At 42.3% G+C, this 15,470-nt stretch overlaps 1 protein-coding gene across 1 annotated transcript in view; it reads left to right on the top strand.

Moving 5' to 3' along the window:
* LOC144829382 (gametocyte-specific factor 1-like) overlaps positions 1-9,773 on the top strand; it is a 513,976-nt gene extending 504,203 nt beyond the window's left edge. Inside the window, exon 9 of the mRNA XM_078688479.1 lies at positions 8,674-9,773. Within this exon, the coding sequence (XP_078544605.1) occupies positions 8,674-8,759 (86 nt within the window). The 3' untranslated portion in view covers positions 8,760-9,773. The remainder of the gene's footprint in view (positions 1-8,673) is intronic.
* Positions 9,774-15,470: the final 5,697 nt, after the last annotated feature.

Genomic DNA, 15,470 nt, shown 5'->3' with positions numbered 1-15,470 from the left:
TACGACGACGGACGGACGAACTTCGGACTTCAGTTACAGGTGGGCCTCCGGATACCTCGGACCTTGGACTCTCGGCTTGGGCTCTGGTCGGGACTCGCCGCGTTCCTCCACCGCCTCGTCTGGACGCTGGACCGCAACCTCCGTCTCCTCCGTGGGCCTGAGGGATACTTGAAGCAGAAATATCTGCACGTGCACGGTATGGTTCCGTCACGGCTGCAGAGGATCAGGGGGCCTGCGTGGCTTCTCCGGCGCGTGGGGAAAGGGCAAGTCCCTATTCGGGCGCCATTATGTGGTAAATAAATAATTAATTACCTGATCTATTTTTGACTATAATCGATAAACGGTTAGCTCAATAAATAAGAGTCAAGATACGAGGTAGCTAGAGTATACAGGCTTTAATCAAGCATAAAAGGACTGGAACAGGACAGCCTGCATGGGAATGGGATGGCAGGGCCCGGCAGCTGCCGGGGCAGGATCTGGGAATGGCTAGCAAAACTTTAATAACAGTGCACAATATTTATAGTTAAACAAATACATTGTATTCAATACAGTAGGCGTAGCAGTAGGCGGAGTTTGTAGCAGTCGCGAAAGATAAGGGCAAAATGAAGTAACAAGAAGGCGTGTACAGGGCGTATACATAGACATGTGATGTAAACGTAACAGAATATGTCATAAACGGGGCGGAAACATGGAGGGGGCTACCTGAGCAGCTGGGACCTCTAACCTAGTGGTGCGCGCAAACTGGCAATGACGTGTTACTAGGGAGAACTGGGGGGCTATGACTTCTGCGCTAGAAGAGGAGACGAAAGTCTGGAGTGTCCGAGCGACATGTACCTAAAGCCTATCTAGTATCTGATGTTTAGAGAACATGTTGATAGAATCCAAAAGTTATCAGGGTAAAGGCTAACAGACACTAAGACTGGTGCATGCATAATTCTACATGTAGTGTGTGTGCGAGGAATATTCTATGAATATTAATACAGTATTTCTCTTACATGGAGACATAAAGGCTAGACCATGACGGAACTATTGATGCAATCCAGTAGCTTAGGAATGCAGAGGAGGAGGGCTGGACTGATAACTAGAAACATAACATACTCTTGGCAGACTAAGAGGCAGAGCCAGGCCGAGCCGGGCACTGCGTGGCATGAAGTAAGTTAAGGGTCAGGGATACAGGTGGGGGCTGTATCGCTCCTCGGAGAGGGTTCAGGAAACAGGAGCTGAATCTGATTCCGGGCCCTTTTGAGGCCTAGAACCGGGGACGTTTCAATGAATTAACGTGCACACCGTGAAATGTGGCAACATAACTTTGCATAGGCCTAATATTCGTTGTATTCACGAAGACTGGAAACTGGCATACTAGAGATGGACACAACTGTAATTGCGTCTTTAATCGATCAGAGGGGAATACATGCATATCGATCATGCACATATGACATAACATGGGGAACACGTAGGCACATGTAACATGGCAAAATTTACTTTTCCACACTTCCTGCACCCTGGTCTTCTGGTGTGGGGCCTACTCATGCTCTTCTCACTTTTTCATTGCTTGAACTTTGACTACTCTGCAGTCCTTTGAGTTGGAGTCTCTTGGCTGTACCTCGACCCTTCGCTCTTTCCAGTGAATCGCCTCTCCTTGCTGGTGTTGTCTTGGGGCAAATTGACTTTACTCTTCTTTTCTGGCCTTGTTGTCCCTCACTGTTTATAGACTGGGGTGGCAGGCCTCTTTCGTCTGCTGTGACTTTTTTTCACATGCTTTTCTGTCCCCAGGGAGGATGTTGTATTTGCTTGCAGGGTTGCTTCGCAGTAGCTGTGCTCTGCTCTTCCCTTCTGACTTTCGGTGCCACAGTGCCCAGCACTATCCTGGAGCCTGCTGTTCCTCACCATTTGTTTCTTCCCTTTCTGTTTATCTGATTGTTTTGCACACTGTTAACATATTCTCACAGTTTTTGTTTGTGATGGCTCCGCTTTGTGGCGCGGAAAAGTTCTCTGAAGAAAACTGATGTTGGCGCGCCGGGGTGGGTCTTATGTGACCTTGCTGACGTCACGCCCGCAGACGATGTCAGGGTGGAGTCGTGCTATAGCAAACAATATTCCGGATCCAGTCTTACGACTGGGGATAATTCTACGTTAAGGAATCTGCAGCTAGAATCGTCTCTACCAGATACATCGTTACCAAAGGTAAGTAACTCGTACATTAGCATTCCTGATATGTACCACCTGGAAGGTGTGAATAACATCTATAGGAGATATTCTTGATGGAGAGAATCTTTTAATGTGGGCAAATACAGTCCAGAAGAAGATTCTGAATGGCAAGATTAAGGATCTGAACGCTTAACTTGTTTGTTCTTCTGATGTGTGACTGTCTGTGCCACCACTACCACCAGATGTAGAGCATCTTCTCCATCTTGAGTGTGAGTCTGAGAGACCTTGGACGATGACGACAAATGAATCTTGACCTATAGATGCAAGGTCTGGTGTGACAGGAGTGAGATAATAATAATGAAGTTTATATAGCGCATACAGCTACCTCACCAGGAGGTGTCCTGGCGCTTAGTGAGCAAGGGTCAGTGTACCGAGTAGTTAAGAAAGCAGGGAGGTAGAAAAAGAATTAATGATTAAAAAACCACGTCTTTAGCTGTTTCCTGAAGCAAGGCTCTGAATTCGCATTACGAAGAGACAGTGGTAGGGCATTCCACAATTTAGCTGTTCTGGCCGAAAAAGCTCTACCCCCAAGCCGAGCCTTCGAGAAGCGTGGAACATAGAGCAAATTTTGCGTATTCGAGCGCAGGGACCGCACCTGCTTATAATGGCGGAATCTTAGTTTGAGGTAGTTTGGGCACTTACCCTGCAATGCCTGGTAGGCCAGGGTCAAGGCCTTAAATTCAATTCTACTTGCCACTGGCAGCCATTGCAGGTCACGCAGGTGCGGAGAGACCTGATGTTTAAACGGTATGTGTTTGATCAGCCTCGCAGCCGCATTCTACACCATCTGCAATCGCTGGATCGCATACTTCGGCAGGCCATGGTAAAGGCTGTTGGCATAGTCCAGCCTGGATGTAACAGTGGCATGGACTACTAATTTACGGCACTCTTCTGGTAGTAAATCCAGGAACTTTCGGATATTTCTTAGTTTATTTAAGCAACCAGCCGATGTCTGTTGAATGTGGGCAGAAAAGGAGAGGTAGTCTTCCCCTCTCACCCCCAGATTTTTGGCACTAGTGCTCGGGGAAGGCAGGGGGCCCATTTCAGTAGGCCACCATAGATCTGGCGAGGTCACCGGGCCTTTACCAAAGATCACCTCCATTTTCCCTGCATTTAATTTTAGCTTATTCGTATTCATCCAGATAGCAATGTCATGAAGACCGCCCTTAAAATTGCCAAAGGCCTCTTTTGTCTGCTCTTGATCAGAGAAGACCAACTGTGTGTCATCGGCATAGGAAATTGCTTTTTTTTTCACCCCAGTTGGCAATTAAGGTAAAGAGAGGGGCCAGATACACGTTAAAAAGTAAGGGACTCCGGTCTGAGCCCTGGGGGACACCACACCAGAGAGGTTTAGGTTTGGACCAAAAGGGGCGAAGAGCGACTTTCTGAGAGCGGGAGCTCAAGTAGGACTGCAGCCAGGCCCGCACCTTCCCACCCAGGCCGATGTTTTCCAGTCTCTGGAGAAGCCTGGCGTGGCCGACCATGTCGAATGCTGCAGATAGATCCAGGAGCACCAGCTTTGCTGATGCCCCTGAATCTAGTGCCCATCTGACCGACTCCGCAACCTCTGAGGGCCGTCACGGTGCTAAAACACGACCGAAAGCTTGACTGTGTTTCATGCAGGACGGCATTACTTTCAATGAAGTGGTTCAGTTGGCGTTGAACCAGCTTCTCCAGCATTTCTCCGGGTGCTGGTAATAGCGTAATTGGCCTGAGATTGCTAAAATCCCCTGTGGCTCTGGTGTTTTTTTCTTTTTTTTCAAGGGAAGCAATGTGGCGTGCTTCCAGCAATCGGGGAAAAACTCCGGTATCAAGGGATATGTTCCAAACATGGGAAATAGGTTGCCTTGGTGTAGGTGCCACTGCCACAGGAGACCGGTGGCTGAAAAAGGGTGACTGGTGGCCTTGGAAGCGGAGGTACTGCTGGTTGTGATGTTTGAAGGAGAGAGTGCTGTGGAGGATGAGTGGAGTCGGTTGGAGCCCAAAGTGGTGTGAGCAAATCTCGAATGGTCACTGGAGAGGGTTGGCCTTGATGAATAGGCTCGGGAGTACTTCGACTCAAACTCTGAAGTAAGTCTATGCACCTTCATCTGCGAAAGCCACTGCACTATCTTGGTCAGTGAGATTGAATGATGTTTTGACATCAAGGTTCTCTACATCGTTTGGGGTCTATGTACGTTGACTGTGCTCTTTCTACATTGATCCAGCCATTGAGGTTGAACAAGTAGATGCTGTACCTCTTCTCGATGTCTGTGTCCTCTGCATCGAATAGGATTGTTGTTTTTCACTAGATCTTCTCTTTTTGGATCTCCCTCTGTGGGAGTCCTCAGTGTGACAATTGGCACTGGAGGAGCCAACAGACTCTCCTCTCCCTTCAGAAGTCTCTCTAGCCAATGAATGTTGTCTTCTGTGGTGCTCCCCCTGGTCATGGAAGAGAATGTTCTCACTCCCTCCCTCAAAGTGTGCCTGGAAAGGATCTTGCAGTCATGAGAATTTGCAAACACAAGATACAGATCCTCTGTGAATCTGTCTTTGCCCTTTTTTCTGGGGAACTCTGGGCAGTCTGCAAAAATAGATTTCAATTTGTGAACAATTTGTTATATTTCCTGTCAGGAAAATATCTAAGTTATACTCTAAACCCTAAAGGATGTCAAGTGAATCTGCTTTAGGAAGCCTGGGAGGAAAATTGGTGAGGAAAAAACCTTCAAGACCGAGCTTTGCTCCAGAATGAGGCCGATAAAGGTGCAGTATCCTGTTTGCTTTGTTTTAATGCTGCAGGCTTCATGTATTACTCCTTATCTTACTTTAAAAAGAAGTAAAGAGTGTTTGTGAAGGACATTTTTTAAAGGTCCCTTTTCATTTTACTTAAGTAGCTTGCGTATGTGACCCTTTTAAAGTTTAAAGTATTTCAATAGGATTGGCAATTGAGCCTGTTTTTAAGGCTGCACAATTTAATATGGCTGTCGCAGGTTTCCTGCAAAACACACAACATGATGGACGGAATGTTGCACAATGACTAAACATTCACCCCCAGTCACAGATCTGGGTTTAATTTAGATCGTTATTTTTCTCACCAAGCCACCGCAGTTCAGACATGGCCATATGCAGATCAGCCTTGACCTTGTGCCTCATGGGAACAGTCCAGACAGAACTGCCAAGCCATGTCTTCCCTGGACCGGAATCAAGCATCCTAGGACCGGTTTCTGGCTATCAGCCGTCTTCAGCCAGGATAGCTTGACTCCAGTGGCTTAGTGAGCACGGGACCCACGTCTGGGCATACCCTTCCCACATAGGGTTAACAGCAAAACACACAAGATGATGGACGGAATGTTGCACAATGACAAAACATTCACCCCCAGTCACAGATCTGGGTTTAATCCATTGTTATTTTGCTCACCAAGCCACCCCAGTCCTGGCTGAAGACGGCTGATAGCCAGAAACCGGTCCTAGGATGCTTGATTCCGGTCCAGGAAAGACATGGCTTGGCAGTTCGGGCTGGACTGTTCCCATGAGGCACAGGGTCAAGGCTGATTTGCATATGGCCATGTCTGAACTGGGGTGGTGTGGAGTGCAAAAAAACGATAGATTTAGGCCCAGATCTCTGCAATGGGGTGAATGTATGACTATGTTGTGCATTCTGTCCATCTGTTAGTTTTGCATTTGTCACCCCGAGTAGGATGGGTATGCTCAGACGTGAGACCCATGCTCTCCACACCACTGGAGTCAAGCTATCCTGGCTGAAGACGACTGATAGCCAGAGACCCGTCCTAGGATGCTTGATTCCGGTCCAAGAAAGACATGGCTTGGCAGTTTGGGCTGGACTGTTCCCATGAGGCACAGGCTCAAGGCTGATTTGCATATGGCCATGTCTGAACTGGGGTGGTGTGGAGTGCAAGAAAACGATGGAATTAGGCCCAGATCTCTGGACTGGGGTGAATGTATTACACTGTTCTGCAATCCGTCCATCAACTGCTGGTTTTGCTTTTGTCACATGTTTCCTGGCCTTTCTGAATCAAGGGAAAGTAGATGTGACTTTAAAAGAACTGCTCCGGGATCCTTGCATGTGGGCGGAACTATTCAGTGCTTATGATTTCAAGGGATATTTCCCTGGTAAAGAACTAGGATTTCACGTAATATACCATTTCTACTTCCTTAACCCCTTCGGTGCTCATGACGGAGTGGTTCCGTCATGAGCGCCGGTTGAGCTGTGCTAATGACTGAACCACTCCGGCATGGCCCAGCCCGCTCAATAGAACCTTCAGCACAGCGCGAAAATTCGCACTGCGCTGAAGAGGTTAAGGCAGTACCCTCTTCTACTTTAACCAGACAGAACTATTGGTCTACTTTCCTCAACCAGACTCAGTAGCAGAGAGAGTTCAGCACACTTTAGATTTTAAATATGCTCTCATTTATTCATTGGCAGTGCTGTGACAGGGCTACAAACAATGCCACACCAGGACAGCTTGCTTTACTCATGATTTAGTTCACAATAACATCCTTCTGTGCACCACCACTCTTCCTCACTAATTCTTCCTCCTCCTGGTCTCTGTCCCAGTGCGTTCCTCCAGGCTCCTCTTTTCCTCAGTCGGGTTCTCCCTTCAGTTTGACAAGTTCCGGCCTAACTGCTAGTGCCCTTACCTTCTTGTCCTTTGTGCCTCTCTCCATATGAATCTGAGTTTGCTATAATTCTTCTACTTGTTATAAGGGCTAAGAACTTTTTCAAGGCAGACAAGCTTTTTGTAGACTTCACAAAGACTCACTATATATCTACAGCAGGCATTACCAGAAAAATACATTCCAACCGGTACACACCAAGGCCACAGGCTACTTGGTAGAAGGCAGAAACTATGGTCCTCCTTGCTGATATATGTAAAGCAGCTCCACTTGGTCAACCCCACACGTTTCCAAAATACTGCTCTGCAAATATCCTCACCAGACAACAAGCAATGTGTTATGAATAATTCACATGAAGACAGGAACTCAATATCTTCAAGTATATTTATTTGATAGAAGAATGCTCCCAAACAGCTTCTTGCCAGACACAGCTGGACCAACTGCCAATGATGTTACATAGATAACATCACGGCAGAATCTCAAGAGCATCATAGAGATGTGCCATTCCAGGCAGCATCTCAATGAAATATAACACAATGATAGACAAGACGATCTTGAGGAGCTTATTCCAGACACCTGTTTAATCCAAATGCTAGCCCCCACATGTAGAAGAATACTGCTTTATAGTTTATTCAAAGCAGGTGTATCTATAGCAACACGTTACAAACGGAAAATGCTATTTTGTAAGCATGTGTTTGTAGCGTATAGTGCTATTTATGTGCACCCACCCTCATGAGGAGCATGTGGCTCTGATCATGGATCTCTTCCTTTTACTAATTAAGCAGTTTTTTTTTGCTATACACTTGTGAACCGAAGTGTCCTCTCCTCCGCTATGCGAAAAACAATCTAATATGGCCAATGCACATTGCCAACAATGGGAGGAGTCACTATATCCATCGTGACTCGAAAGACTTCTTTGAAGAAAAACAACTTGCAAAGCGTCCGAGCTCCACACTAGCTGGCAGGAGTATGCAGAGCATATGACTCTGCAGCACTGCATGCTATGAATAGATGCATATTGGGTAGACAATTTCCTTTTTAGTTTAATTCTATGAGTGTTTCTTTTATTTATTTAAATTATTTTAGTTAATTGGAGTGTGTTGAAAAATCATTCTGAACTAAAAGATGTATGGAAGTAATGCAGCAGGGTCGTAGCTTCTTTAGACTTTGAGGTTTAGTATATGTTGGCTGGCCAATAATGTGTTGCTGTGCTATTAAAATCCCACCATACAGGAGAGATTTAGCGGAGGACTCACTAAAACGATTTTCTTGATATTTAGCAGGTAATTGTTACTTTATTTCTTCAATTTCAACTTCTGGAATTCTTTTATACCTCACTGAAAATCTCATTGTAAATCCTGTAGTTTGATAAATGCTGCTGGCAGAAAAACGTAGGGAAAAGTAAAACTTTTGGTAGAGTGAATACGGATGATTGTACTCCTAGGTTCAAATCGGCCTTCCATTTCTCAGTGCCTCCAACTTCACAGTACATTAATAAAATGTTGCTTTTCACATTTTTACATCATTTTGTTTTATTTTGTTTTACAATGTTAAGTGTTTAGTTCTTTCCCATTAGCCAAAATGCTGGTTAATATTCTCGCCTTCTCTCCCCAACCCCGCTCGTACCTCTTTTCACCTCTGCTTTCCAGGTGCCACTTTGATGCAGTCAAATTTGAAAGTAGAAGTGAGCCACTTGTTTGAGTCCGGAATGTTGGAAAACTTTTTTCTTTTTATGATGTCTGTTACAGCACCTTGAATTAGCCTGTGTTGAGTTTATATGTGTGGGAAAGAAACAGGGGAGTAGAGCATGGATTGAACCTTGTACAAATTTCTCTAACGTCTCTGTTGCAGGGATATTGGTTTTGGAGTTAACTTGGAAGAAGACGCCGCACCATTCTCCGCAGTGCTGTCATTTTGTATTGTTAATCCTGTTGTAAAATTGAAAAACTGCTAAACACAACCCTGATGTACTTAATCAAGGTTAAGAAACTGCTTCAAATCACCAATCAGAAATGTCAATATTTTAGTGTAACAACTTTACTTGGGACTTTGTACTTGAAAAAATGTCTTCTGTTGTCCATTTGATTTAGACTTTGGGTTTAATGTAGAGTTTGGAAAGAATTGCCGTGAACTACATTTTCTCCCCTTACCTCATTTAAAGGTGGGCAAACTGCCAAGTTTCCAGTGGTGGAGCCTCCGCTGGTTCTGTCATCATCAACCCTTAGTCTGTCCCCTGTGGGACTTCCATGTAACAGTAGCGGATGACCCGTCCTAATAACTTGACTACTGCCACTAGTTTTTTCAACTTGGGGAAAATGGAAATGTCCCTAATACTCAAGGAAAAAAGTAGATGCAAATTGGAGACATTGATTAGTTTTTTCCAGTTACTGACTCTTGGCTTGCTTGTCTGTTTCTGAAAGACAAATGAATGCTGAGACTGCCACACAACTTTTCAGCATGATCAGTTTTTATTCGACTTGGCCAAAAGTGCATTCACCTTTGTGGCTAATGATTCCTTTTGATTGCTGTATATTTGCATTGGGAAACATTTTTTACATGTTTTGTGCCAGTTAAGTTGAAAAAGAATTGTTCATTGCAAAATTGTTTTTCATTAACATGTTAAATCAGTTTATTTTGTTGAATTTGTCGACTGGTTGAATTACGTGCATCTTAGTGTCTAGATTTGGTATGGCTATCCTGTAATTACCACGTACGCATCTGGAATATGATGAGTCAGGCATTCGGAATATAATGAAACTGACATAGATGTTAGTTTCCAAAGTCTTGCCCAAAACACAGGCTTCTTATATAAAAAATGACTTAAATGCCTGGCATACGTGTGAATTAATGTCAGACTTGCAATGATTCTGTGTAGGCAAACCTTCAACAGATATTTCTTTTAGAGTTGTAAAAACTCTAGTTTGACAGCAATTAAAAAATATTGCCGACCAGTTACGCTTGAAAGAATTTTATTTCTTGCGATATTACAAAAATAATGCAAATCAAGGACCTACAAGTAATGTAGGTTTTGCCTAGAACTGTCCTCATTTGCTGTGGCTACTCATCGGGTGAGCAAAGTTTCTATGCAAGTGAAACATTTGCAGAAAAGTTGTTTTTAATGTCTAGAAGCCATTGTTCTCTTGGCAGCACAGAACCAGCTAGTGAGTTATCCTTCTAACCTGCATGCGCATACATGGATCTGCCATTATGCAAGGCCTTAGTGAGTTCCATTCTGTTATAAAGTAGTGCAAGTTGAGACTTTTTATGTCACAGCCAGACATACTGCCCTATTCACAACATTTACTATATTCTTCACTTACATGACCTATTTTTATTTGTCGTGGTCGATACCAGTAGATGCAATATTAAGCAGAATGCGGTGTTGTTGCCCGATAAGCCTTCCATAGCTTCCTACAAGGAACTCCCAACTGTAGTCTGCGACTGTGTCCCATTATTTTTCTAAGATTGCAGCTTCTCTTGGTCCCTCAGTACATAACTAGCGCCATATGTGTCCTTTTCCTAAGAGATAGGAGCCCTGATTCCTTGCTGAAAACGTTTTACATTTGTTCCTTATTTTGCAGTGCAAGTACCCAACTACTGCATTGAGAAACTCCATTAAAGCAGAGCTTTTATTTAATTTGGGCTTCATACGTGCACACATTTAAAAGAAATACTAATGTGCATAAAATACAAAGGTTATGTGCAGAAGGGGATTTGCCTGCCACAGCTCTAACATTAAAACACCATTTTTACTTTACGATGTGCCTGGCACCGCGGAGCCCTCCCGCTTTGATTTTATGAAAATCATGCTAAATAGGCTTCCCTCTAAATTTGAGACTGCTCAAAATTTGATTTGGCGTGGCTGTTTGAGTTCCTCCCCCAGGATGCCCCAGTTTAGGAAGAACTAATGGTGACACTGGGGAGTTTTAGTTAAGCAGTTAACTTTGTTCAAAATTGAGGTTATTTAAAGCCATATTTGCCACTGTATCTGTAGAAAGGTGGTTTTAGACGTCACAGAATACAATTGAACTTTTGACCTCATTGATGTGATTTTGCTATGTCAGTGAAAGCCAGAAGTTCTGTTGATCTGGTTGATGAGTGTTTTTGTAAATAACTGAACTATAGCTGTTGGGCATTAACACATTCGAACCTTCTGCTGTATATTTAGCTGTGGAACATCATCTGTTCAGTGTATATTAATAAGTGTTCAAACTCGGTATAGTTTGCTTCAGCATGCTTAAAGCTATTTGAAAAAATACAGATCTCAAGCCCCACACTTTGCCTCTATTTTCAGCCTTCATGACAGAGCTGCCAGGCTTAGTTTTTCTGTGCTAGTTCTTTACTCCTTATTCTATCATTCATCTTTACGTCATTGATTTGAATTCTCATAAATCTGCTTGATCTACCACCACATTGTCATTCATCACTAGAAAAAATATGCCCCATCCTTGCTTAACCATATCCCACTGTGTCCTTAGCTTCGTATTCTTGAATGAATCTATATCATTTGTTAAACCAATCCAATAGTACAGAATTTTGTAATCCTCCTAGCCCTGTGATGCAACAGGAGTATAAACATTAGTAGTGACTCATAATCTGTGTGTTGTGTCAGCCAATCCATATAGAAAAGATGTGTATTCAATGCTTTACATGTGTATGCAGCACCTTAGTGCCCTATATCATTGTTCTTAATAACTTTGTTTGTAGACTTGGTTGAAAAGCAGTGCTTTCTCTGCATTTGCAATGGAGTGTATTGCACTAATTCCAATAAATGTGCTCTAACCAATGGTAGACTTAATTGTTTGGCCTTATCATTGATTGTTCTGTGGAGGGTGATGCACTTGATGAGCTCATTGTGAAGCTACAGGAACGTGGTTCGAAAAAGATGTGGGGAAGCATTTCATGTCGCATAGTAGATTAGTTGGACCAAGTTTCACAGGTTTATTGTGATAATAAAAAGGAAGTACTGGTTGTAAGCAAAATGGTAGCTATCGAGATATTTTAAGTGCTTGGAAGCGTAAGTTATACAGCTAAGACCATAATAGGAGGGAGGCTTGTATAAAGCTTACATTAACACTTCAAATATCTGAAAAGAAGTTAGATCAGTCCTGCAGGCTCTGACCACTGAATCAGATTGGATAGGTAAATCGAGTTCATAAAATGAAACCGTAGTCTTCGCACAAAGCATTTGCTGCACTTACCAGTGACAATATTAGGCGCCAGTTAATGCACACTTTTTGGTGTATTGTAAATTAGATGGATAAATCATGTACATTATCATTACTGTATTTGTTGTGGGGAAGAATTTGCTCGTTATTCTCCCCTTCCCCTTTGCATGCCCTGTTCTTTCCTTTTGAGCAAAAGCTTCTTGTAAAGATAATACTGTTTTACTGTTGGTTTTTTAATGGCTCCTGAGACTGAGTAGCTTTCATAACGTTTTCAGAGTGCTTCCATTGGTTTTTCTTCTTGGCTTCCTCTGTGACATTTGGTTTTGGGTTCGCTTGCAGCAAAGATAGTGTGTTTGCTTTTACAAGCTGCAAGTACTGTTGTGTTAGATAAAAGTGGAATAGTTATTTTTAAAGCAAATTAAGGATCTTGTAACCATGATACCCGTTCAGGCCCACATTGAGCCATTTCTCAGATGGCTTTTGTAGAAGTTCCAAAAACCAGTCAGTATTCACCTTTATTCGAACTGCCCCAGTCATCTGTTATTCTTTTCCACATACAATTAGCAGTACTTATTCCTTGCTTTTTCCTTAACAATCAATTTTAGATTAGCATCACTCTGCATTTGGGATAGCCCCTTAAGAAACAACCTTTGTCTAATTGATTACGGAAGTCCTAAAATCTGTTTTCATATTGCATTATTTTGTTGTCTTGTAAATACATTATGGTTGTCCTGTTAGTATCTCATTCTGAGCCCTGCACAATAAAGAAGAATCCTAATCTAAAGATTGAACTGATGACAATGGTGCACTGTGCTTTTCCTGTGACCGCAAAACGTTGAAACTTCAAAGTCTGCTTGTTCAATTTTTTTTTATTTTTTTTTTTATTTTTAATTTTTTTTTGCTTTGATCAAGCTGCTTTCCAATGTTGTTTCTACCAACTATTTGAGTTTAGGGAAACAAACAAAAATGAGTTGCCCATTTAGAAATACAGTACAAACTGCATGCACATCTGGTTGATCTAATTCGATGTAAATTGTTTTGTTTAAACATTCAAAGCTGTTGAATATATGTTCAAACAATTTTGTTTCACACCATAATTGAAATAAACTTGTAAAACATCAAATTGTCAATGTTTTCTTAGGAATGGCACGTTGCTTCCATTATTGGAGTTTTACTTGCACTGTTTATCTAACACTTAAGCTTGGTTTGTTTTCTCTTTTTATATATATAATTTTTTTATTTGAGAGGCAAAGGAAACACTTTTCTCATCCCACTCTCATTTTATCTCCTGCTTCCTTTGTGCTATATACAACCTATACACCGCCATTGCTATTATTAAAATCGCACCTCCTTCTCTTTCTGTTAGGCTGGTTATGCCCAGCAAATTTGCTGGCCTATCCAGCTCGACCTGCAGCTGTAATTTCTCTTTAAAAACCCCTTTATGTCCGTAATCAGGGGGGCTAGCTTGCCACAGGTTGCAAACATGTGGATTATGTCTGCCTTGCGAAGAGAACAACGCAGCAGTAGGCTCCCTTTCCGCCGCTCCATTTTGCTATTCTGTTTGGAGTGTAATAAAGCCCAAAGCATGTCTTATAAAATTGGACTTGGAGATTGGCTGGTATTAAAATTGTCTCGGTATTTAGGAATATCTTTTGGAACGTGGCCCATGAAATAACTGATCTTTCTTGCCATGTTTCGGAACATATTTCCATGTCATCTTTTGGAGTGCTTGTTCAGCAGCTTATAGAAAGTCACAATTCTAGGGGGGGATGGGCAGAATAATTCTGTCCACCAATTCACTTCTCACAAGCTCGTCCATCTTGCCCTAATTTTTTTGTAAAAAGTCCCTAATCTGCAGATATTTAAAGAAATACCTATGTGTAAGGCCAAATTTAGCTGTTAGTTCCATATATGATCTAATACCCTCCTGAGAATAAAATCAACCTATTTAATACCCAGTTCAAACCAGGTCTTAAAAAGTGTATCATTAAAAATATCTGGATATTTAAAACCATGTGCAGGAGTTGGGCTCTTACCGCCCTATAACTTTAATTAATGGGGATGTCAAAATTTACTCTAAAGTAATGGCCACACAACTATCGCAGGTTATCGGTAAAATGATATTTGAGGGGCAGCATGGTTTTATATCCGGTAAGGGAACTATTTAGCACGTCCGAAGAGTCATCACCCTATTTGATGTAAAGTAGGAGACCCTATGGTGGCCATAATTTTAGATGCCTAAAAGACCTTTGATAGGGTCTCCTGGCCTTTTTATGAGTGACCATGCAAAAGAAAGGGATTGTGTACAGGTTTATAAGAGCAGTTCAAGCTCTGTATAAAGACACAAGTTAGGGTACTTATAAATAGCAAAATTACCCAATCACTGAAAATCACGAGGGGGCGTGGCAGGGCTGTCCCTGGTCACCTCTGTTTGCCTTGTATATAGACCCCTTTCTTAAACCACTTGCTGCAGCCCACAACATTCCTCCAATAGTGAAAAATAATCATGAGGGTAAAGTTCTGACCTATGTGGATGACATAGCCTGTTCTGGGTGAGGAGTTACAATGGCTATGGGGCAATATAAGAGCAGGCACGAAAATATGCCTTACTTTCAGGCTATGCCCTGAACCGGGAGAAAACCCAAATAGTAGGTAAAGAATTTATTACTTTTAATGATAATCGGGTGGTTAAAAAAGCCAACTATTTGGAGGTTAAAATCAATTCGGATCAGGTGGTCAATGAAAATCTGGGGAACTACGCGGAGGAAACCAAGAAAGTGTTAAAGTTTGACCACATACATTTAACCCTCATTGGAAGAACCAATATAATCAAAATGAATAATTTTCCAAATTTGTTATATATTTTTTAGAGCAATACCACTTGTTTTTACAAACTTTTGGCTTAAAAAATTTGAAAACATTTTTGCACAATTTATTTGGTCTTATTCCCGGCCAAGAAGAGCGCATACATTTTTATTGTTGCACAGGGAGCGCGGAGGCCTAGCCTCGTTAACCTGAAGCTAAATTGGTGGGCAACCTCACTTATGCACTTTACAACTCTTTTGAGCAGCAACAATAGCATGGTACAATCTAAATCTCCCACTCCATGGGAACCGGTCATTGGTTGTGGTGAGTGGGGATGTCATTGGCATCAGCCAAGCTATAGGTATTACAAAAGAGTCAGGTTAAAGACAATACTTGCAGCTTTTAAAATCTGGGGGGCAATACAGCGCCTAAATGGAATAGGAAGTCTCGCCTATTGCATTATGGCAGAACAGAAATCTAGCATATATTTTTAATGAAGCTTGGTTTGTTTTCATTGACATAGCTTGCTAAAATTGTAATTGGTTGGCACCAGTGTTTCTAGTTTTGGTGAATTTGTGCTAAGGGAGATACTGTGTTTGGATCACCTTAGTCGGGCATAGGACAGGAAGTTAAAAGAAGGTAGATTTTGTCTGCTCTTTTGCTGCTTAAAAAATT

The sequence above is a fragment of the Lissotriton helveticus genome, chromosome 1_1, assembly GCF_964261635.1.
Source record: "Lissotriton helveticus chromosome 1_1, aLisHel1.1, whole genome shotgun sequence".
In the NCBI taxonomy this organism is placed as follows: Eukaryota; Metazoa; Chordata; class Amphibia; order Caudata; family Salamandridae; genus Lissotriton; species Lissotriton helveticus.
This window is presented reverse-complemented; position numbering and strand designations above follow the sequence as displayed.